The 24,929-nt window shown below is 37.2% G+C and overlaps 1 protein-coding gene across 5 annotated transcripts in view; it reads left to right on the top strand.

Moving 5' to 3' along the window:
• Window positions 1-24,929, top strand: part of ANO3 (anoctamin 3) — a 209,231-nt gene that overhangs the window by 160,394 nt on the left and 23,908 nt on the right. For all 5 annotated transcript variants that reach the window (XM_057414416.1, XM_057414415.1, XM_057414419.1 and 2 more), the window contains 7 exons: window positions 2,550-2,681; window positions 4,062-4,168; window positions 5,546-5,601; window positions 8,009-8,130; window positions 9,343-9,477; window positions 15,115-15,211; window positions 20,089-20,149. In XM_057414416.1, the coding sequence (XP_057270399.1) occupies window positions 2,550-2,681; window positions 4,062-4,168; window positions 5,546-5,601; window positions 8,009-8,130; window positions 9,343-9,477; window positions 15,115-15,211; window positions 20,089-20,149 (710 nt within the window). The remainder of the gene's footprint in view (window positions 1-2,549; window positions 2,682-4,061; window positions 4,169-5,545; window positions 5,602-8,008; window positions 8,131-9,342; window positions 9,478-15,114; window positions 15,212-20,088; window positions 20,150-24,929) is intronic.

The raw sequence follows: 24,929 nt of genomic DNA, 5'->3' as shown, positions 1-24,929 counted from the left end.
AAGAGCAGCCAACCATATAAAAGAGAGCTGTACAGTCAAGAATGGAAGTTAAGTAAAGCTGAAATTACACGCATCTTCATAAAATGTTATATTTTATATCGAAGAATAATATGTATACATGTTTCAGAACAGCATCCCCTAGTCCAAGGTGCATAAAGCTGCAGTAGTGCCCGCTGGAGGAGTTTCAGTAAGAGCATACCTGAAGTAATAGCTCATCTTTACAGCACTGTGCCACTCAGACATTTTTGATCTCCTTGCATGAAGTCCTGACTTTGTGACTTCACCAGACCAGTTCTGGTTTTAACTCTTATTAAAAAGACTACATTGAATAGTTGAAGTCAATATTCTGTTTAATCTGCTACTTTTGATCTAGAAACCACTCTGAGTAAAAATGCTAATACTTAGTCCTATGAGTTAGGCAAAAACTTGTCTTAAATTTGTTAACGCTTTGATTGAAAGCTTTGTGAAACTTCAACTTTGAAATAATGTGAGCCAAGAAAAGAGGATTATTGTGGTATGTGGGGTGATGAACTTTGAAATATTTTATGCTATCTGAAGGCACGAAGTTTCAGAGTCCTCATCTACAAGTGATGTAATGAAAAAGCAATCACATCTTAGATAAAAGATCTTTTTGCTTCAGAAGAGAAGTTGCAAATGTAATGAGGACATAATTTTTAATTTAGTTCAGTACTGTTCTTTATTACTTTGGATGTCAAAAGGAGCAGACATGAATGTTAAACAAGAGCTAATTTCTTTAAGATAATAATTATCTACTAATTCTTTTTAGATCTTTGGAGGGAGGAAAATATCACGACACATAACCAATTTTAGAACAATTTCATAATAAAAATTTGAAATCAAATGCATTGGTTTACTGTTCTTCCTAATGTATGTGCATATTTTCCTCATTAAAGAAAAGCTTGGGGTTTGGTTCTGAAAAATATCAGCAAGCGTACAACAGAAAAAAAGAGGAAAAAATAAAATGCAAACTTTACTAATACACACCATATATAACTTTGTACTGAGAGAACTTCCACTGAAACCAATAATTAACTCACAGTGTACCTTACTCAACACTTAAGGGATGCACCTGCCTGTATTCTGTGTTTTGACTTTCTGAACATAGTTATGTTCTTTGGCTCATCATGCTTTGTGTCAAATAGAGTGGTGTCCCTCAAGTGCAGTATCAGTTACATACAGAGTGTGTGCCAATGCCTTGGCAATGTAGAGTGAGAAGAAAATGTTGAGAATTTAAAATGCAAAATTTGGTTTAGCTTTCTATCTGATACTGTGTCAAGCAGGAGTAGAAAGTTTTTCTTTTGCTGATGTTGATAAGAAGTATGTTTTCATAGAGGTCGCTTTGCTGCCTGAGGGCAACTTACTTTGTCATCGTTTACTACTCTAATTAGGAAATGAGTAGCTGTGCTTATGCTTAGCACAGGCAGTTAAGAATTCACCTCAGATAAATCTGATCCTGAAATTTACAGGTTTTGTGGATAGGAGATAGACATGCTTTATGTATCATGCAAACTTATTATTGAGTAAGGCCCAAATCCTGCTAATAAAGTATTATTTAGGGCATGCTTTTCTAAATTTTAGACTTTTTCTGGATCTGTAATATGTTTATAGCACTAATTTAATAGATCTACTCCTTAAATACCCGTATTTCATTGCAGTTGAATATGAAAAAAATACAGGTAAGCAAGGAGTGCAAAATCAAAGTGATGAGGAGGTAAATTCTAGCATTTGCTGAAAATTAACTGCACTTCACTAGATTTACCCCGTATATCCTGAGACACTAATTTAGAAATGTGCCAGTAGAAGAAAGCCCTTTATATCACCAGTATATAATCTAATCAGGGATGCAAGTATTATATTTTGTTTGTAGTTTATAATGTCATTTTTTTTAGAAAACTGCAGGAAGCTGTACCGAGGAGTTTTGTCCTAATACTGTATAGCCGTGTCTGTATAATGTATCCTTTATTTGATGTTCAGGTATCCTGTTTTGTAAGGCAATATCAGCCTGAGGAAAAATTTGCAGGGGGAAGACTTACTGAAATTGGAAAACCTTAAAAATGTGATCCTGAACTGTCTCGTATGTACTTTAAAATTTTATTAGTTTTAGTGTCCAAGTTGCTAGGCAAGGGAGGGAGGAGTTACATTTGCCTTGGCCAGTGGCTCTAAAGAAAGTAATTAAATATGTTCTTGAGTAAATTGTAAGCATCCGCAGTTCTGAGGGACTACCGTGGAAAATTATTTTGCCCAGACTCAACAGTGCAGTCCCATCTCACACCATAATCCCACTAACTTTAGGATGAGTTGTGCTTGAGTGGAGCATGCAAGTAGATCAAAACAAGCAAACAAACAAACAAACAAAACCAATAAAACCCACCAAACTGTTAAATTTGCTCCTTAGCTCCTTATTTTCTACTAGTGGCAATTTCCTGCTTTCATTTAATTTCTAGTTTCTTTGTCACTAAAATGAAATGTTGGAGATGGAAAATAACAAGCAGGTGAGAGTGTGTAAATCTGCTTTCTTTTTGTCTCAGTTTGCAGAGGAACATGAGAGAGCTGAAAAGTTGGTTGCCCAGAAATCCAATGAAGCTCGATAAGGAGGCCCTACCTGATCTGGAAGAAACAGATTGCTACACAGCCCCCTTTAGCCGTGCACGCATACACCAGTAAGTGCCAGAACTGGCAGGGCAGTGCCAGAGACTACAAGGATTTTTTATTTTCTCACTTCATCTAAGCAAGTGCTGTAGAGGCAGCCATTAACAGATGGTCACTGGCAAACACCCACTATCATATTAGATATTTTCTGTGAGTTTTCTCTTAAAGCCAAAATCTACTCTCTCTTACTTGCTGTTTGATGTAACTTGATATTTGACGTTACTTGCTGTTTTAGTCACTCAGAGATATAGACAGAAATTTGACTGACAAATGAACCCTACCTTCTTGGTTTAGTTTCTCTTTCCATTACATGACAAAATGCAAATATTTGCTCAAGTTTGCTTTGCTTAATTACATATTTTACTTAGGCAAAACCCGAGACAGCTGTTGAAATTGGGAACACCTCAAGGCAAGCTAAAACCAGGAACGATTTTTTTCTCTCAGATCTGCTTTTTAAAAATGCTTTTGTATCTGAAAGTATTAATATATATACAACAAATAAGAACTGTATGTGTTCAGATCAGCATGTGGATAGTGATGTAGTTATAAACTGTGCCATAATTTTTTTTTCAGGGCCCTTAGATGTTAAAATTCTGGCTGTGTCTTCATTTTTAAAGAATTTTCTGATACTTCTTTTTTGAGAGTAAAGTTCATTTAAAGCAGAAGTGTAAATTAGACTAAAGGGGAATATTTTCTCCTCAGTAAAGAAGCTATGTGGTAGTGAACTGTCTTTTCCCTGCAAAGAAAACCAGCTCAGCTGATGTTATCAACAGTAATAGTGTCGCGTTTGGCACAACGCAGGCAAAAGCTCCTGCATGTCAGATTTCTGGCATCCAGAATCCAGAGCCATCTGGGAAAGGATGCTTTATTTGGCTCCAACCTGGGACTCTTCAAGGGGAAGTGGTGTGGAGCTGCTACTCAGGTGTCCAGTGCGTGGAGGTATTTTATTGGGTTTTTTTCCTAAATCATAGTTCCCGTAGTACCATGACACAGGCATCTGCCAATTCATAAGTAACTTGAATTTGAGAACAGCATTGCTTCTGGAGATCTTTGTTTAAATTAATTATATCCAGAACAGAAATTAACTAGATAGTAGAGAATTTTAGAATTTACTTTTAGTTCTTCTGTTTTCCCAACCATAATCTGTGATGATGGTAAATTTAATGGACCTGAGAAGATGCTCTAAGGATGTAAAATGTTGTATCATGGCAGAGGCTTTGGAACTTTACGGTCCCTTCCCACCTAAACCAGTCTGTGATTCTGTGGTCTTGTGCAGTAACGAAGGAGGGTAGAGATCAAATAAATCACTGTAAGAAGAAAACACTTGAGCAGCTATGTTTCAATACCTGTGCATTGTTTCGAATATTAAAAGCCATTCATTATTTAAACAGTTTTACAATAAACAACAAAGACAGCTTCTTCAGCAATTCCACAAGAAGTAGAATCGTGCATCACATGCTACAGAGAACTAAGTATGAAGATGGGAAGTCCAAAATGGGTGAGACTGCTGTATTTTCTTCCTAACCTGAAGCTATAAAAAATTCATCTTTACTTGCCTCAAAAAGTATAGAGTCAAATCAGTTGATTTTGCTACTCATTAAAATCTTTTTATTCACTCAGTAACAGAGTTGAAGGAACGTCACATCAGTTATTTTCTTGAACAATTCAGTGAAAATTGACAGTATTTTTTCACCTAATTACTCATACTTTATCATAAATTGGAGAGATGTTGATAACTTTACATAATCAAGAGCCTCAATAAAGACAAGATATACCTCAGAAACCTGTTCCATGTTTTCAAGGTCTGATCGTACTAGTTCTGATACTAACAAGCAGTTCCAGTCCAGCACAGTTAATGTAAGCTATACGTAACTTATTTGAGGTCTCCGTGTAGCTCAGAGACAGCTGATCTGAAGACTAAATTAATTTATATCAACCTTTAACAGTATTATTTTTTGGAAGTTCATTTTCATTTACAATGAACAGGGGATGTATATGTGATTTGCTATTTTCTTTTCAGGACTTAATTTAAGAATTAAATAGAGACATACTAAAATCTTATATTTTTGAAGGTGATAGAAATTATAGAAAGCTGTTGCTTGAGTTTCTGAAGAAAAGCAGTAGCAAGAAAACCATAGAAAACAAGGGTCAAATATAACGCCCTTCAAGCTGATGAACTCAAATTTCAGTATGAGATTAGCTTTGCATAATTTGTATGTTTGAATGGACAAATCTGAAATCTGTCATAAGTACTAATTTCTGGGGAACCTCTTGGCTACAGATATGCTTTGCAAGTTACCAGATCTTTTTATTACCATTATTCATGGTTGTGTATTATTTATTTTTTATAATGTTCTTTGATAGTACAATAAATCTGGTTTTAGGAAGACTGTAGGAACTGATCCAGAATGCTGTAGCCGCTATGATGCAGAGCACTGCTCTGATACAAAGTTCTTCAGCTGTCTTCTACTTAAAAATAACAGGTTAGCTTTTAACCCTGCAGGGGGTGTGCTGCCTCAAGGGTTGTCTGTCCCATACCATTCTCTATGTATGTCACCCATAAAATCCATATCATATGCTCTGATGAATGCAACCTGAATATAACTGCCTTCTCGCACATGATCCGGCACAAGCATGCGACCCCGAGAGAAAAGTTGGAGATACTGGCCATCAGAAAGCTCTTGTAATTTGGAAGAGCCAGAAATCTTGGAGGATCTGTGTAAACAGTTGATGGGATTATTGATTATTGACATGTTTGGCAGCATCCTAAGCATCTAATATTAAGTTACATTCTCAATATCTAACTTGGAAATTTATTTGCTTGAAATTGTCATAAAAAATTGACATAGAAACTAATGCTTTTTTTTCTTTTTAGGTATTAATAGGTTACTGAATAATGGAACATATGAAGCAGCATTTCCACCCCATGAGGTAACTTGGTTAATTTTGTATCTATATTTAGATTAAAACTTGCACTGGCAGTTTCAGATCTTTAATTTTGTCGTGCAAACGTTTAATGTCACTGCATAATCTGTTGCAACTCTTTTTATTCATAGCTCTTATTTTAATATTTGCTTTTAAAGTTCCTCTTATACAATGTATTAGAATAACTTCCTGGAATATTTTCTTGCTGAAATAGAATATTATACTTCTTTTTTATTTGTATGAATTGGACATTGCTTGTGGAGTTCTTAATGAGAATATCAGTTGTTCCAAATTGCTACATTTAATTGTATTGAATTATTTTTGCCTGCCACCTACAAAATGTTCTGTTTTTCTAATGGGTTGTGCACTTCATCACAGCTAGGGAGACTGGTTAATTATTTCCCATTTAGTCTTTTCTGAATAGTTCCGGATAGCTTCTATTTGGCAGTATCTTTTTCAGTAGGTTAAAGTCTACTGAAGACTGTAAACCCGTGAAGTAAATGAAAAACCTGTGTTTGATTTCAGAGGGTTTTCACACAGTCTTCGTGTATTGAAAAGAAAGAAGCAAGCCACACATCTTCAGGCATTTTAAATGCCGATCAGTAACATGGTAACTGCGGGTTACTCTGTGATCTCTTGCTCAGGCTGAATGTTGTGGCTTGGTCTTGTGTTTCAAAGAACTGACCTGTGCTTTACAAATTGCTGAGAGAATTTTTTTTTATAGCATTAATAATTAAATACTGGGGATATAGAGAAGTATTTTAGATAAATAATTAAACATCCTTGTTAATGCTCCAGCTGTGCATTACTGACTTCAGGGAAAAGCTGGCTGTAATACCAGAAAAACCTGTGAAGCTTTCTCTGGCTGTCAAAACTGTGCTATCATATCCATTTTACATATATGTTCCTTTGTATGGCTACTGTTTCAAAGTTTCAGCTAAGGTTAATGAAGTCGTATTTTTAAGCCGCTCTTTAATTTCTGCTTGACTGGTACTAAGGGCTAGTAGTTGGAGCACTTTCAATTTTATTTTTATTTTTTCTTTTATCACAAAAGGAAATAAGAATGAAAATTCAGTCCCAGTGGGAATGCTGAGACTTGAACTCTGTTAGGCATAAACAGTGCTGAAAGGAACAGGGGAAGGGGAAAGATTTTAAAATATTCCTTTATGCTTTGCAGTCATTCATACAGGTGTCTGTGAAAATCAGTTGGTGTTCTGTTTCTAGGTAGGTGACTATGAGCATAAGTTGATGATCTTTTTCTGGGTGTTCCTAGACGTTGTGGCAGTCACACTCTGTGTTGGTATATTTGGTGCGTGTCTTTGCTAACTATAGTGAGAAATGTGTAGAATTGGACTTCTGGCGATGTTTAGCTTTGGTTTTAACTCATTTTTAAGCCAGAGGGTTAGCAGATTGCAACAGGTAAATAGTGTACTTTCAATGAAGAATGCTTGAAATTTCAAGTAAATTATAAAAATTTAAGCGGCTTCATTACATGGATCTCCTAGTGTCTATCTGACTGCTTACTCTGAAGTACTGCACTGGGTAGCCCTGCTCCCTCCCAATAAACGATTTGGCTCACTTGCAGTTATTGGAGGATAGCTTTTCTTTACCGTAACAGAGTGCTGAGGTCTTTTGTGGGTAAAAAGTTCAACTTCAAGGGGTTGTCCTGTTTCAGAATTGGAGGAAAATTACAAATCCAAGAGATCCTGCTTAGGTTGTTCTAGCAAACCTGTGTTTACCTCTCAACTGCTGAGCATGAGTCTATTCTTTCAGGCTGTCGGTGAGTCTGTAAATGTTGGGCTTGGCCTGGAAGGACTCCTTTTGCGTCAGACCAATCCTGGGTTTTACTTTTGATGCTTCTGAGAGTCCTACATAGCTCCAGAATAATGCCAGTTCAGGTTTTTCCATTGTCTTAGAAAATGTGTGCCACAGAAAGACATGTTTATCTGTACTGCTAAACAGGAGTTAAATAAAGTAATAGAAAATGCCTAGGAAAGGAGAAGTGAGTTGACATAATAGAAATTTCTGAAATTCTGTAGGAGAGAAAAAAAAAACCTTGCATATATCCCATGAAAAATTTAGACAAATTGAAATAGGTGAAAGCATACAAATAATCATGGATTAGCAAAACAGAAACACTGTGCTTGAAGCCGTATAAAGAGTTGAGTAGTTCTTTATAGCCTTCTATTACTATGGTTCTGCCATAAATTCTTTGAGAAACTGGCCATTTCAGAAGCATATGTAACCATGTCTCTTCTGTCAGGCCTGTTACTTCCAGGTGACATGTCTTGGAGATGTCCTTAATAAGAGACCTATTTATTAAAAACATTTAATATTATACTCAAAAAAAGAAGAAATTTTAGGTATATTCCATAGTGCCTAGTAATGTACTTCATTTCTGTGTGTTTTCCAGGGAAGCCACAAGAGCAGACATCCCATCAAAACACACGGAGCTCAGAATCACAGGCACCTCTTATATGAGCGTTGGGCACGGTGGGGAATGTGGTACAAATACCAACCTCTTGATTTAATCAGGTATTAGTACTTGGAAGAGTAGCTTGCTTCTATGATAGAACCTAGTAACAATGTGGTAATGGTACTGCTAAACTCCTTGTGCTTTCCTGTAACTTTTAATTTCAAATAAGGCTGTATAAAAGGCATGTAGGTCCAGCTGCTTGACAGTTCTGAGCCTGAAACTTAAAATACAAGCCAGACAAAATATTGTCTGCTGATCAGAGACACTTAGCACCTTGGAGAGGAAAGATGCCTATCCACATGAACAGTCAGTTGCCAGATCAGGTGGTTTGAAAACACAACCTACTTATTATGTTTTCATGGTGTTTAAATAAACTTCTGTAGATTTGTCTTCTAATTAATGTCATGGATTACCACATGTACAGCAGAGAAATATATGTAACAGGTTAAATAATTGTGATGTTTGGATTTTGTACTTTCCTCATCTTTGACACTGAATACCAATAATTCATTTTCCCTTGCTGTCAGATTTATTCCTGATCTGACAGTCCTAACCAGTCACTGTTCTACTGAAGGCTGTGGAGCTAAGCCTGTGCCATGGGACAATTCTGTACTGATCCAATAGTATCATCCTTGACTGACTTTCTGGTCACTGCTACTTCATCTCTTAATGCAACAATATCCACGTTTTGAAGAATTAAAACTCAATCTTCAACTTCTGTTTTCAGTCCATTGTTTTCTCTAGTAATAGTGTGAAATATGTCATATTACATGATTCTCTGTCAGAAATACTTTTTATAATTGAATACTTACGTCATACATACTTACTTTATCCCTTCCCAAAAATTTTTGTGTATGTTTATCTGTCTCTGTGTGTGCAAGTGAAATGTCCTACATTTAATAATGTTGAAACTAGTACATCTACGTGGTCATTGCAAGGACGTGAAAATTACAGATGAGTTATATCTTTTATAAAACACATGTTTTGGTAAGTCTACAGTTAGTGTCACTAGAATGTAATACTGGCCTGAAATGATTTAGTGTGAGGTGTCCCTGCCCATGGCAGGGGGGGTTGGAACTTGATGATCTTAAGGTCCTTTCCAACCCTAACTATTCTATGATTCTAAAAAGAACATTCTGGTAAACTGACAATAATTTTACCATAAACTTGTGTTGCTTGTTCCTCATTAGAATCATTCTGCTACTGTAGAGTAGACAGCAGTCATTGTAAGTTTTAACTTTAAGTAATCTGTGCGTTTCCTTTTCATGTAGGCGATATTTTGGTGAAAAAATTGGACTGTATTTTGCCTGGCTGGGATGGTATACTGGAATGCTTATTCCTGCTGCCCTGGTTGGGCTCTTTGTTTTCCTCTATGGACTATTTACAATGGATTCCAGCCAAGTAAGGTAAAATTCTATTTCATAACACATACTAGCCTGTTGAAAATTAAGAACATCAGGCACAACTTAGATCATTATACTTTTAAATGTTTTCCAGATATGGTAATCATGTACAAATAGCCAAATAGAGCTCTGGGTTCTTCAGGCAAGTGTATCCACTTTGTAAATCTGGTTTGCATACAAGTTTTGTATGTGTGCCATTTAAAAGTGTTCTTACCACTGCATCTGCAGTGATTCCTATTCTGCCTGTAAGGAAAAATGGCAAGTACCAACTTTAATGTTGTAGTACTGAAGTGGTTGTCATTCTAGTCAGTGAATGAAATGGTTGAACATATGGATGATCAGACATACTCCCTCTTTACAGTATAAACTGCAGTCAGGAGACCTAGCTTCAGGGAGATTACAACCTTATGAAATGAACCTAGTTTTCCAAGTTTTCCACTGTTGTGATTTTGCTCTAAGAGAGATTTATGTCAGTTTAGATACCGCGATGAGGGTGCTTGAGTTAGTTCCCGGCTGTATTTTTAGGAACTATTTCAGAGGTTGCACCGTCATTACAAAGTTTTCCATTAGATGTCATCAGACACAAGAGTTATCAGTGATTTACAGTTGCAGCTGTTGCTTCAAGCAGGTTGGGTGCTTAGGCTGTGAGTAAACTTGGAGTCAGATTTTATAGGAAGTGTCATTTCTTCAGCTTTGAGCAGGGCTAATTTAAGTTTTCTTGATGGAATTGTCTTTATCTTATATTTCACAGTGAGTTACTATATTCTACAGTGCTGTAAGGCTTTTGTAGGCTTTCTTTTGTACAGCTAACTCCCAAGAGACTTTACAACTTCAAAGTGCATTAAATGCAATTAAATTCAGTAAGTGTATCATCCAGGAAACTATGCTGTCTTTAAGGTATTGTTCTCTGTATTAGGATTGTTTTGCAAAATAAATGTCCATAAAATGCAGCAGTCATCAGAGCATCAGCCTGTTCTTAGAGCACAGCAACTAGAGCTGTTGAACTGGGAATCTTGTGTTAACACGTGCAATGGCACAGTTTCAGCTAGGGGGGAACAAGGAGCAATAATCTGCTGTTTTCAGGGTATGGCTTAGTATTTTAGGCACTTCTCATGGAAGAGAAAGATGTGGCGTTGACACCCCCCAAGAAGAAGAACAAGATTTCTAAGAACATTTTTTTTTTTGAGCTGTATAGCTATTTTGTGCTTATATCACATGCTTCTCCTGAGAAGACTCCTGCTTAGTTCTTTTAAACAGGAAAGATACAGTTATCTTGCTTGCTGAATGGTGCAGGGTATAAATGACAGGAGCTCAGTGGTAAGGTAGGTTTCATGTTTCCCTGTCCTGAGTTTTTGCTCTTGGCTGCTGCTGAGTAGCAGCAGATTTTAGTTGGCTCCCTGTGGAGGTTGGTTGTGTTGGGTCCCATCCTGAGGTTCTTCAGTATCATGCTGTGCTATACAGACCACCGAGGTGCACATCAGGGACTCTGGACTCTGTTCCAGAAGCAAAAGCCTGTTTTTAGGTGATCCACCATGTAAGTTCTAGATGCCTGCAAGGGGAGGGGAATATTTCTACACTTATTATAGCTAGCATTAGCCAGTGTTCATTTCAGAATACTGACAGAGAGTGGGTTAATGCAGAAGCCCTAGCTGTGTTTTCTGTGTAAGCCTCACATCTGTAATCTGGATGTATTAATTCTGGGCAGAAGGTCCTCTGTTGACTTTGATGGTGGGAATCTGTGCATGCCCTCTGGTTAGTCACAATACAGTATTGTCACATCAGTGCAATGCTAAATCAAGATAGTAAGGCCTGCTGTGAGATGTGAGTTTGAGAACAGAGCTTTACAAACTGAAGCTGATTGTAACTTGCCTGATAAAATGCGTATAGATGTTTTTCTGTATCACCTTGTGTACGTAGGCAGTTCATTCTAAAGGCCAGTGATAACAGATGCTGCTCCTTGCCATCTTTGCCTACTTAGCCTGGAGGTTCAACAAGGAACCTCCTACTTGGAGCAGACAGGAGTCATCTATTAGCAGGCAGACACACTGTACAACCTAAATGTTCTTATTCTTGCCATATTCTGAGACTGTGAGATTATTTATCTGGTGTTTCTGCAGTCATTTAAGGAAAACTGCTAGATAAACATCTCTAACAGTTTTAAAAACTATCATTTGATTTTGAGCACTGCAGCTCCTGCAGTATACAAATGCAGTATGCAGCAGCCATCAGGAGGAGATGGAGTTGGGTACGTTATGCTGACAAAATCTAGGTGCAGGAAACCCAGTGGCAATTCGGAATTTAAACCTAGTGCTAGGGCATTATGGCGGAGTCATAACTGCCACATTGCCCCAGATTTCAGTATTACTCAGTGTAACGCTATTTCATGTGAAACAGGTTTCATCCTAATAACACCTGTTATTAGAAATCAAGGGATGTTAGGAAGCATTGATGTATAATACAGTAATTTCTGTCTAAAAAACCTATTTTTCATCTGTCTTTTGTACCACAAAACTTGAACTTGGTGACTGATAAAATCAGTTAAGCAGAAGCGTGCTTTCCTTAGCAATGTCCCTCCCTATCTTAGACACAGGGAGCTGCCCTGACCCACCCCACCCCCGAATGGCTGCAGGTAGAAAACTATTGTTTTGTTCTTTCTCCACTGTGGTCCAGCAATTTCAGCAGAAAAGGAACAAGAAAATAGATAAGCACACATTGCTGTAGAAGCAGATGTTGCTTACAATGCCAGCTGGAGGTTTTGTGCAGCAATAATTCAAGGGATATGCAGAATGATGGCACTAGTTTGTCTTGGTTTATGACTTGCTTGCCTCTGCTGCATGCTTGGGGTCTGTCATGATACCAGGTGGCTCTTTTTATGTACATTTGAATATATTTTTCTATATCTACCTATATATGTATGTATCTATATAGATATATATGTACACACACACATACATGTAATCAGCCTGTGCCAAGACTGCATCTCAGCCCCCCAGCACAGAGCTGTCAGTCCTTGCCCCCTATGTAAAGGGAGCTAGCTACTCTGTATAGTTTATCTGTGTGTGCCATGGGCAAGTTGGAAATGGTGCATATTTACTCCCTTTTGGTGGTACCCTCCCTTCTTTCCCACAGCAGGTGCCCCTCTCACACTGCCTTTTTTCTCATAGTTTCTCTCCTTTCCTGTGTTACAGTTTCAGGGAAACAATAAACTTTCAGATCTGATGACATCATTCAATGTTTCTCATGCCTTGCACAGGGAGAGGGAAGTTAAATAAGATGAGGAGACAAAAACCCTGCAGGCATACTGTGATACCAGGGACTAGACACTATTATAAGAAAAAAGACATGCATGTCCCATGTTTAGAAAACATAAGTCTCCCCATTCCACACAGTTAGGGACATTTTTCTTTCCTGTCACAGAACGAGATGGGCAGTGTTACTGAAAGCATATTGAAATGGAAGATGTTCTTTTTGTCGCATGGGCTTGCAATACAGTGTGGTAGTACTGTGGTTGCCAGGGGCTGGCACTCAGGTCCCCCAGGGTAATGAGGTTATAGCATCGGCAGCTTATTGCAGGATTCAGTTGTGAGATGAAGGTAACCTAGAGAAAATCCAGAGAATCTGTGTTGAAGAAACTCCGTAATAGATTCCAAAGTGTTTGGATTATATTCATAAGTATCAGATATGCAGAAACAAAAATGAGTAACATGAATTCGTATTTCTTATTCTATACACTTTTAAATATATTTTGATCCTTTTGCCCTCCCTGAGGTAAACCGTGGGAAATGTGAAGTGGTGGGCAAATGGAAGGACTTTAATAGCCCTATAACCATCCCTTCATTAGGCTTCTTTACTTTCAACAAATTATGTGCCAGATATACGACCTATCTTTATTCTCAAGTTAGATATCAAGCTATTGCATACAATCCTATAATGGTTTGGGTTGGAAAGGGCCTAAAGATGATCTAGTTCCAGGGGCCAGGACACCTTCCTCTAGACCAGGTTGCTCAAAGCCCCATCCAGCCTGGCCTTGAACGCTGCCAGGGATGGGGCATTAGTATATAGAAAATTAATCTGATGGGTTTTTAAGAGTTTGGTTTTGATGTGTTATGCATATCATTAATTATCACTGCTGCGAGTTGTCCTTTTGCAGTCAGTCAAACAGAAAGCCCAGGCATGAGCACAGCATAGCTTGAGGTATCTTTGCACCATGTGCTGTAGTCAGAGTGCGGACAGTAGAAAGCAGCTTATTTAGCTTTGTTACACTAAAGATTTGAGTTGCAGTAACTGTTAACATAGCACCTGCCACAAGCACTTGCATAACAAACGTTTCTCCCTTTGCAGAGTAGAGCAAAAGCATGTGATTTACGCTGTCAGTATAATTCTGTGAAACTTAATATAATCTTAAAAACAAATCAAGATTTTAACTGAAGATATATAATACAGAAAATCTAACATTTACAATGTTGAGTTTAAATTCAAAGTGCAGTACTATTTGGCCTTATATTTGACAACAGTTTGCATTACTGCCAAACCATTATGACATATTGTTGAAATATGATTTTCTGTGCTTAATCATTTGAATGAAAATGCAAGCAAGAAAATTTTCTGATGTGACACACTGCAAGATTTTTGTTACTCTGTAGCACTGGAATGATTGGCTTTGCTCATTCTTGCTTGAGGGCTACTGAGGACAATTTCTTTGTCAGGTCCATGTTATGTTGTAGGATTTCAGTAAATCAGTGATTCTGATGGTATGTGAAGCATGGCTGAAGATTACAGAAGTGTTATCTATATTTACTGTTATATCAGACAGGATTTAATGGATGCACTTATTTGGAAATAAGTATGATCTTCCATACAGTGTTAGAACTGTAAAATTGGGTTTCGTGAGTAGGAAAGTGAACGCAGTATGCTTATTAAAACAAATTAATAGGGATTTCCTGGCATGTTTTTCATACTGCTATTTTCTTAGTGTGTCGTAGGATCATTTTAGGCATCATTTCATTGCCAAAGGATAGGGAAAGGCGATTGCTGAGGATCTTTGGGAAGCTCATTCACTGCAGTTAGAATTCACCTTAAAATTTATTTTTGCACTTCTGTTAATTCTGTTTTGCCTTGTCAAGACAATTATGTACTAACTTTTAAATGTGAACAGTCCCAGTGAAGACAGTGACTTCATAAATCTTAGGATCTTTAAACATCAGTACGTGGCTTGAAGGTATTTTCCCCTAAAAAAGTGTATCAAAGTGCGGGGCTTTTTCATAAGCTCTGTACATTATGTAGGAAATAAGAATGCAAAGACTTCAAATATGACTGCCAGAAATTCCTTTGAGTTTGTTTTGACATTTAAGTGGTCATCTATGTGTGCATGTGTTCATTCTGTGGAGCAGACCTTCAGCTGCTGTAAACTGGGATAAGTTGATGAAATCAGTGTAGTTAGACCAGTTAGTCCATCCTCTTAATGTTTGGTACCTTCTGCATTGCTTAGATGACAAACATTTAATTTATTTTATTGAGCCAGTTTTGTAGGGTAGGCAAATCTGTGTTAACAAATGGAGACCACAAACAGCATAACCTCAGAAAATCTGAAGATGCTAAAAGCTTTTTTTATAACCTTTATTTTCCTGTCTCATACTCAAGCAAAGAGATCTGCGAGGCAAATGAGACCATCATGTGCCCTATGTGTGAACGCAATTGCACACTACAAAAACTCAATGAAAGCTGCATATATGCCAAGGTAATTGTATCTGCCATCAAGATATTTCTTGTCTAAAGATCCTCTTTGTGTAATGCCTGCCCTTGCTTCCGCAAAGATTCCTGCAACACATTTTTTCTCTACAGAGGGTTTTTTTCAGCCATTGTAATTCACGTTTCTAATACGGGAATGCTCTGAAATGATCCAAGATTATACTAGAACTTGTTCTATTTTCTGTGAACATTTCCTTCTTAAATCCTTATTTTCATCAACTCATAAAGTCCCCTGAGTAATAACTTTTTTTGGAAGGTTTTTCCTACTTTCATAGAATCATAGAATCGTTAGGGTTGGAAAGGACCTTAAGATCATCTAGTTCCAACCCCCCTGCCATGGGCAGGGACACCTTACACTAGATCATATCACTCCACTCTAATTAAATTCTTACTGTTTCCCTTGCTCACTTAGTAGTTGACTTTCTGCTCCTATAAGGAATGCTCTAGCATAATGTGCCTGTTATGTGCTTTACCCTGTCAAACTAATGCAAAGATTTACACAGCTACATATTTTGCTACAAGAATCTATCCTTCAAAATTAAGTAATCCTAAGTATATGTGCAGTGTTTGGAGCAATGTATTTTATGTGTGGTATGTTCATAATGCAGGAAGAGCAGCTTTGGCATTTTTCTTGGAATTTTTTAGCTCATAAGATAAATTTTGCTGAGAAGCCTGCATTTGTAAAATGTATTTATCTCTGGGCATGTCATTACAACACTGCAGCAGTATGAAAGAGAAAATCAATTTTGTGTTAGATTTCAAAATTTCATATAGCTAGGACCAGTGTTGAATAAAACTCAAATTTCACATCTGTCTGAAGAACATATGGCATTTATTAAAAATTATTTCTATTTAGATTTTACTAATTTAGTTTTTTATAACACAAAAATGAAGAAATTAAAATTTTATTTGCAACAGCAGCAGTAAATACCATTGAAAAATTTATCTATTTGATGCAAAACTGTTTTTTAAGTTCTCTAATGCAGAAAATGGTTCCATAAAATTTTTTGTGACTATTTTTTACTAATTTTTATTTTAAGATGTGTACTGAAGGTAAGAGCTTTCTTAATTGAAATAACATTATGTATTCCCTACAACTCGTCACAGAAATGTTTTTTTTGGAAGTTAAGTGCCTTTAAGTCCACTGCAGTTCAATGGGAAATTAATACATGTGGCATCCCTCTAACTTCAGGTCCTGCTATTTTACCATCCCCAGTTAGAAGCATGGCATCATGTGCTTCAATCATGCAGATTTCACATTTAATGTCATATTGTGAATAATTCATTGCAGCAGAAAAAATTTAGCAGTCCATCCATACTTCAGTGTATTTTCAAACAAGTCCCCTTGAAAGAATCTCAGATGACTACCAGGGAAGACAAGTAATAACCACTCATATTCAATCTTTGCATGCACTCTTCTCTGAGGTCTGCAAAGATTATGGAAAACCATGTCAGCTCCATACTTTTCCTGCCAGTGTTTTTGCCCTGAAAAACTGGTCAACCTTAGATAGATTGGAACACATAAAACAACCACAAATTTTCTCTTTTTAGGATTTGACTGTTGAATAGGATTACCATCTGGCCACTCAAATGGCAAAGAGAAAGACAAAAATAAAAAGGTTCAGCAAGGCTTTTTATAGCTGTAAGATTGTAAGTGTAATGCCTTCACTCACTGTGTTTTCTTGAAAGAAGAGCTCACTGCAGCTTCACTTTTTACCTTCTTCCTAGGAAATGTCTGGTCTCCAGCAGGGATTGTGATCCTGATGGTTGCCACTGTGTTGCTTAAGTTGAGCAGCTAATACCCAAAACATGTGTCAGCACTTCCCCTGTGTTTGCACCCAAATTAGTGAATACGAACAGTCTGTAATGTTAGAAAACTACAATCTGATTTCAAATCAAATGGTACTTTGTATGTTCTGAAACACTGTTAGTAATATAAGTAGAACTAATGTGTTTAAAAATAAGGAATTGTTATCTGCTGTCTAGGAAAAGAAAGTGTCATTTCCTGCCTGTTTTCTTTTCCCGAGATGGAGTTTGTTGGCCTTTCCTTCTGTTTTGTTTTGTTTTGTCGTGGGAACATATTTCTCTGTGTTCCTTCCATACAATCAAAGAGCTGGTGTGCCAGGGGAGCTATTCCTGGTTCATTCCAGGCACCGACACCCTTATTCTGCAGTAAGTGTTTTAATCCTTATTCATTCAAGTAGCTTATTGTATGCAAATACATAAGCATTGAGTTAAATAGGAAAAGGGAGTTCCTGTAAGTGAAGTTCATCTCCCTAAACCTGCTTATGTTGTGGGGCCTGCCTCATTATATAAGGCTTTGTGCTCATGTTTCACATTATTAAAATTGCTGTCAGGGTTTTTTTCTTAAATTTCTTAACTATCTGCCAAGTTCCCCTTTACAGAAGAGCACTTCAGACAGAACAAGTGAAAGCTGGAGAAGTCATATACTTCAAATATTTTTTCTGCCAAGTTTTTGTAATGCTGGAAACAAAATACAAAGGACGCCTTATTCCTTCATGTCACCACCCATTTCTTTCATCCTTTCCCTCTGTATGCCATTTCAATTAAAAATGCCACACTGAAATAAAGTTCATAATTGAAGGGAAAGGCAGGTAATGCCTGAGTTGCAATCTGAATTGCTGAATGCCCAGGCTGTCATTCTCATTCACATTCAATTGACTCTTTGATCCATGGGTGATTGGTGTGGTGTACTGGGGCTCTTGGGGCTGGTCCTGCACCCAGCAGACCTTGCCCTCAGCCACAGGGCAGGGTGTTGATTCAGTGTTAATTTGAAGTACCTGAAGTCTTGTATCACGATGACAACATCAGCCAGGTATGCTGATGGACTAGCATGAGTCCTGCAGTATCTCACCTCTTCTTAGAGGCCTTTGGTCAACACAGCCTTACACTACACTTTTAGCCTGCAACAGTCAAGTCTCAATTCTGAGTGTGGTGCTGAAAGATTTTCACCAAGTACTTTTTGTAAAAGCAATTCTAGATTAGGAGCCAGATACATATTTTCTACTTTTAGTAACATTAATTCTTCTAGGTTAGGTTTGTTTGGTTCATTTCTGATTTCTCTTGGAAAGATGCAGTCTTTACTGTGCAGAATATCCAAAATCAGTGTTCTTCAGCTTTACTGTACTGCTGTTGTTCACCTTTCATACCTATTATTCACAGTCTCATACCCATTATGTTTGTGTTTTCCTTTATGGAAGTGAAATTAAAGCAAAAGATGTATTTATGTGTGCAGTTGATCCCACTGTATGATTCATGCAAGGAACATACTGGCTTTATTGATATTCTATACCAGATAGTCATTATCATTTCAGAACCTTAAAAAAAAAAGGAAAGAAATGACATAAAGACAAAATGTGTGGTTTTTAAGAAATCTCATAATATTGTAATTACTTTACTCAGTAAGACAGAAAATAGAGGCAAGCAACACTGTTTCTATTGAGTTTTTCTGCTTTCCTGAGTTAGTTTTCTTAATTTGTGAGGCAGAAGTGATGCTAGCTCTTTCTAGAAGAATGAAAACCTGTCAACAGGATGAATTCTCCTTGCAGCAGGCAGCTCTCACAGAAGCAGGTTAGGTAAACTGCTGAAGGCAGTCTATCAGCCCCAGCATCCTGGCACACCTCATGTACAGAACATTCCTGCTGGCCAGAATAACTTCAGATGTAAGAGAAGGTCACAGGAAGGCAAAACTGAATCTGGTTACTTGCACCCTTCCATTGGCAAAAGGACAAGTTTCTTTTCATGATAAAAGCTTAAAAATTGGTCCTTAAATGAGCAACAAAGTCAACATCAATGACAGTGAAGTCTTTTCAAGAATATTCTATTTTGAGACATTCTCTTATTTCAAAGAGTAGACATTTCCTGGATGGCTTAGGACAAGTCATATCAAAGCCATTTACAGCACTTTTTCATTTCTTTTTCCTCTCTCTTCAGATCCTCTTTTTAACATATGTTTGTTGATGATAAGTTGGTTTGCTCTATTATTTTACAATGATTTATGCTTTTTGTTCAAATAGGAATTTGAGCCCTCTGTTTTGCTTACTAATGCTCAGCAACATGTTAAGCCACCTTCTATTAGAGAAAATGTAGGCCCTTTATTCCTAGATAAATTACATTGCTTGAAATTGTCAACCTTAACTCTATTGAGAGTACATCAATTTTCATTTCAGTTTCCCACATACTGTTTCAGATTATGGCTTGAATATTAGAAATTGTGGATTTCTGTAAGATAAATCGTGATGTTTTCATAACAAGTGAGACATCAGATTCACCCACTCTTAGAATGATCTACAGGCATGCAGAAACTAATTATTACTTATTTTCTATCAGTCAGCCTTGGACTTTGCAGCAGAATACCTGTTCTGTCTGAAAATTGTTACAACAAAGAGTAAGATAAGAGATAAGTCCAAGAAAAGGGATAGCATTCATGAGAGAATCAAGAGAGACATTAAGTAATACATAGAGGAAGACAAGAGAAAAGATGGAAGTTATTTAAGCTTAGAAAAACCTTAAAATAGAATACGTGGACATTAAATTTGACCCAGCATATGAGAAGAACTTTGGAGGAATTTTTAGCTTGTCTGGACATGAACAGAGAAGCTCTTAATGCCTGTGAAACACATAGACTGGAGAGGCATGAAGTGACAGTCTGGAAAACCAGAGTTCCAGTTATACTGAAAGAAAGAGTGAGACAAATCTTGGAAGAAGAAATATCCAAGTAGGACTTCTGGTTAGAATGCCTCACTTTTAGTTTCTGTGACTGGTGGTTATATGGTTTGTGATTCACTGAGGCAAAAGGTAAAATGGCAGTAATATTTATTCCTGATGTATTTATTTTCTATTCAGGTTACACATTTGTTTGATAATGGAGGAACTGTCTTCTTTGCTATTTTCATGGCAATTTGGGGTAAGTGCATTTTTATTTGTTTTGTATTTTTAGTTCACCTGACCCTTTTGTAGGATTACTGGGTAAAGGGAGATTATAGCTCGAGAGAAAATTTAAGGAAGGATTATGGTTTTGTCACACAACCTCTTTTGTTCCTGTTTCAGCTTCAACTTCTGTGCTAGCAGTGGGTGGAAATACCTTTTATCATTAATGTAATAACTGTGTTCAAAATCTAAATATCTTCAGGCCTGAATTTTATATCATGTAGGTGGAAGTCTTTTAAGAGGCAATCATGGAGGTTAACTTACTTATCTGGAGTCAATATAAAAATGACATCTTGTAGAGAATTCTTGTAGAACAAATGAGAACAATTTTGTGGGAGCTAAAGTAGTATAGGAAAGATTTGATGGTAAGTACTTAATTTTAATACCTATATTCAAATTCTCATTCTGAATATCTCATTATATTCACTCTGACATCACACACATCATGTCATGGGGCCCAAAGCCAAGTGTGGTGATATCCACAGAGGCTACTGTTTAACAGGAGTTACCAAGGACAGTCTTGTCTCTCTTAGAAGGTCAGTGTCATAGTGCCACACAAGACATGTAATAGTTCCAGCATGAAATTCTTGCTGGAATTACCGTTCACTGAAGCCAACAGTATTTTGCTACTAGAAAATAGAGGAAACTAGTATTATAACAAGACATAATGAATTTTACCAGTGTAAATGTTTGCCTGTGTAAACCCTGAGAAAGTAATACCAGTTTGCATTTGTACAACTCTCTGAATTCAAGCCAGGATTTTACAATTTTAAATAGAGTCAAATGGCACACAACAGCTTTATTTAAGAAATATGTATTAAAAAGTATTAATGATTCTAACTTCAAGTGAAGAATGAACGAATGTCACAGATTTTGGAGGCTGGCCTGGTAAAAGCAAAACAAAATATTCAAACAGCAGCAAAACATCAGAGCTGCATAGACAACACAAGAAACGCATGCACATACATGCAAAAATCATAATTAGGTTGTTAAAAATTAACACAATATAACTGGCACACTTTATTGCTTGCCTCAGTGATATTTCTTCATTGGCTGCTGATCTTGCTTTTGTAGCCTTGCAGTTACTAATAATTAGTTTCATAATTTCCTAAAAGACATTGCACTTGGTTATATAGTTACCAGACAATGCTGGTAGCTTCTTTGTCTTCATTTCTGTCTTTGAGCTCCCTTAGAGAAAGCCCTTGCCATTTTCAGCTGAGGCTGAGGTTCCAGTGGAAAGAGGAATTCATAGAATGTCCACATTCATGACCTGAAGTTACCCAAGGCAGAATTTTACCTGGATGCTATTTGTCTATATTATTTCTAATAAAGCAAGTGTAATATCCTTCCAGCAAAACCATAGGATGATCACTTAATTACAAAGTCAAAGAGTGATGGGGGCCCTGCCTGCTGCCTGTCTCCTTATCTTGTGATTTTTGCCTTTGCTTTCCAAAACATTGTTTGCACACTAATAGTTGTAAGAGAACAGCTGCCAGGTCCTTTTGGAAAAAGGAAAGTATGAGAATAACAGGTGAGAAGATAATCTGAAGCTGACATTATAGTGAAAAGTGGGATGGTGTCATGTCAGCCATAGGAATGCCATCAGATGGGCAGCCTATGTTGTCTTCCACTGCCTTATCTGCTGTGCTGCTTCTGTCATCTGGCACACATCCAAAACTTGTATCATATAGTCCAAGTGAGTTGTCTAAGTGGAGAACTAAAAGGATAATGGGATTATTTTTTTATATATTGCTTGAAAGATTTATATATTGCTTAAAAGATTTGTATCCCTGTATACTCACAGCTTAGTTCAGCAGTCCCTTGCAGCTAAATCCAGTCAACCTCTTTCTTATGTTTGAGGGAGCAAAAGATGAAGGCCCTGATACACAGTTTTCTGAAGATAACACAATCCTCCCAGTAAGGTCCATTCAGCACTACGTGGGTGGTCAACTTTCAAATCTGTTTCCTAATCTGACATCCTGGCAGCTTTCAGCTCTTGCATTTAAGCCAGAGAGGGTGTGTTGCCAGAGTTTTATTTTCATTTGATTTTATATGAGAAAAAAGTGTGTTTGCCCTCTCAATGTTTGTTTAAATGTTTAAAAATAAAGTCCATGAACGTGATACAAATGTTTGGAGACTATGTGATTATGCTTTAATGCGAGTTTATACATATTCATGCCAAACTTTTAAACCTCTTTAAAAATATTTTTACTCCTGAGAGCAGATACACTTCATCCCTCATTCTATAACTGAAGTTGGGTGAGTAAGGAGTCTAGCCTTATTCAGTTAATCAAAGTTTGGGAGAGCTTTTGAGCTGTAATTTTGAACTTACCCACAGTTCTTTCAGTAGGTTCACTGATACTAGATAACAGTATTTTCTGATATTTTAGAGGTTAAAAAAATAACTTGTAAAACAAAAACACAAAATTAAGGGGCGTATTTTTTTAAGCTAAAATTTAAAAATAATAAAGTGCTATCAGTTGAAAACTAGTTTGAGTGGAGTTGATGATATGATTCCTAACAAATTCTTCTGGCAGTCATGGGGTAAAGGTTGGACTTGATGATCTTAAAGGTCTTTTCCAGCCTGGTTGATTCTATGATTCTGTGATTAAGACCAGACTATTTAAGCAGCTGTGTGCAGAAGCAACAAAATGTTCTTATGCAAAACATTTGTGCTATTTCTTACCTGGGTCATTCCTTGTATCATCATAAAGCCATCTGTGGGAAAAAGACTCTAACCTCTTCTTACCACGTATAAAATATCCAATCAGACCAATTAATATAGACAACAAAATGGCTCCTACAGTGACGCCAACTATTACTCCTCCTTTGTTCATTTTGTCTAGGAAAGAAAAAAAGAATAGAAAGTTGAATAACAAGAATAAGTCTGTAAGTTCAGACACTTGACTCTTGCTTTATAGCAGTCAAGGGTTTTGTGAAGTTAGGCTTTTCAGTAAGGATCTGAAACACTTTGCAGACTGACTAAACCAGCCTCCCTGCAGAAACCTTCTGCCCTTGGAAAAGAAAACAGACATTTCCATCCTTGACTTTCAGGGAAATAACGTGGGTTTAAAAAAAAAAAAAGGGAAGGCTAAATGAGCTTTTTTAGTCAAATAAAAGAGTTTCAGGTTTAATTGCAGAATTACCCACTGTCCTTTTCTTGAAAGAAGTAAGCAGTAATCACTCTTTGAATGCAATTATTTTTAAGTATTTAGGCCAGCAGTTAAAATTGCAGCCTCTGAATTTCATGTGATTAACTTTTAGAGTACCAACTTTTAAGTATGTAAGGTAAGAAATCCAGTAGTTCTTTCTGCACTTGTTCAGTTAGCAGAACAACTGCATTCCTCCAAGATATTTCTTAACTGTAATAAAAAATTTCTCCTAAGTATTCTGTTTTTCGTGGAACTGAACTTGCTTTCCCACCCCAGTTCCTTTTCGGTCATGTTATCTAAAAATCAGGTACATTATATTATTAGAACAGTGATGGTAGTTGATGCTCCTGCAGTTCCTGGTACAAAGTGTACTCTACTGGATATGATGGATAAGCTTGTGTTAAAAGCTTGAAAGCCAATTAATGACAAAAAATTACTGTGTGTTCTAATCCTTCCTTTTCTTTCTCTGATGACCCGATTTAGAACAGCAGAGTAGAAAAGTTCCATGACAGTTTTATACTCCTTTTGTTTTCCCACGCATACTTGACTTCATAATTAAATGCACAATTTAATGTAAATCCTTTGGAAGTATTTATAAGAAGTCATCTTTGGTCACAAAAGTTTCTGAACTTAAATAAGTTGATGTGTTACATGCTTTAAATCACAGAATGGTTTGGGTTGGAAGGGACCTGAAAACTCGTCCATTTTCAACCCCCTGTCACTGGCAGGGACACCTTACACTAGACCAGGTTGCTCCAAGCCCTGGAGCACTGCCACTGCCAGGGATGGGGCAGCCACAGCTTCTCTGGGCGGTCTGTGCCAGGGCCTCATGACCTTCACAGGGAAGAACTTCTTCCTTATATCTAATCAAAATCTACCCTTTTTCAGTTTAAAGCCATTCCCCCTTGTCCTGTCCCTACAAGTCTTTGTCAAAAGACCACCTGTTCTCCAGGTTGAGCAAGCCCAACTCTCTCAGCCTGTCTCCATAGCAGAGGTGCTCCAGCCCTTGCAGCATCTTTATCTTTGTGTCCCTTCTCTGGACTCACTCCATGTCTGTCTTAGGTAGGGGCCCCAGATGTTATTTCTGCACAGCTTCATCCACTCCAGTATGAATGGGCTGTATGTGTCATTAGCTTCCCCTATTTTTGGAAGTGTTAAACAAGTAAACAACAAATAAGAAAAAAAAAAAAAAAAAACCTTTTTTATTTGGGCGAGTTTTATTTTTAGTCTGTACTAAATCACCTCTTAATTCACATATCTGATAAAGCCTCCTGTTCAAGGAAAAAAAAAGGTATTATAATTTTGTTAAATCAGCTGGTCTTCAGTTATAGACTTACCTGCACTAGCATCTTTTGAATCAGGCAATGCAGTAGGAGAGTTGCTGAAATTATGATTCATCTCAGTCGCCTGCAGAATGGTGCTGGAGTTTGTCGTGGTACTGTCCTCCTTCACTGTGGGTGATGTCAGAGCAATGCTGGTGGGGAACAACATGGTGGCATTGACTGAAGAGTTATCACTGGGGAGCACCACAGCCAAAGGCGTGCTGTAGGTGACTGTGGAGTTACTTGATTTCTCTGTGGACGTAGAAGTAGCTGCAGCGCTTTT

Source organism: Pezoporus wallicus, unplaced genomic scaffold, assembly GCF_028554395.1.
Source record: "Pezoporus wallicus isolate ANWC-B61680 ecotype Strahan unplaced genomic scaffold, APGP_CSIRO_Pwel_v1 contig_5967, whole genome shotgun sequence".
NCBI classification, from domain to species: domain Eukaryota; kingdom Metazoa; phylum Chordata; class Aves; order Psittaciformes; family Psittacidae; genus Pezoporus; species Pezoporus wallicus.
This window is presented reverse-complemented; position numbering and strand designations above follow the sequence as displayed.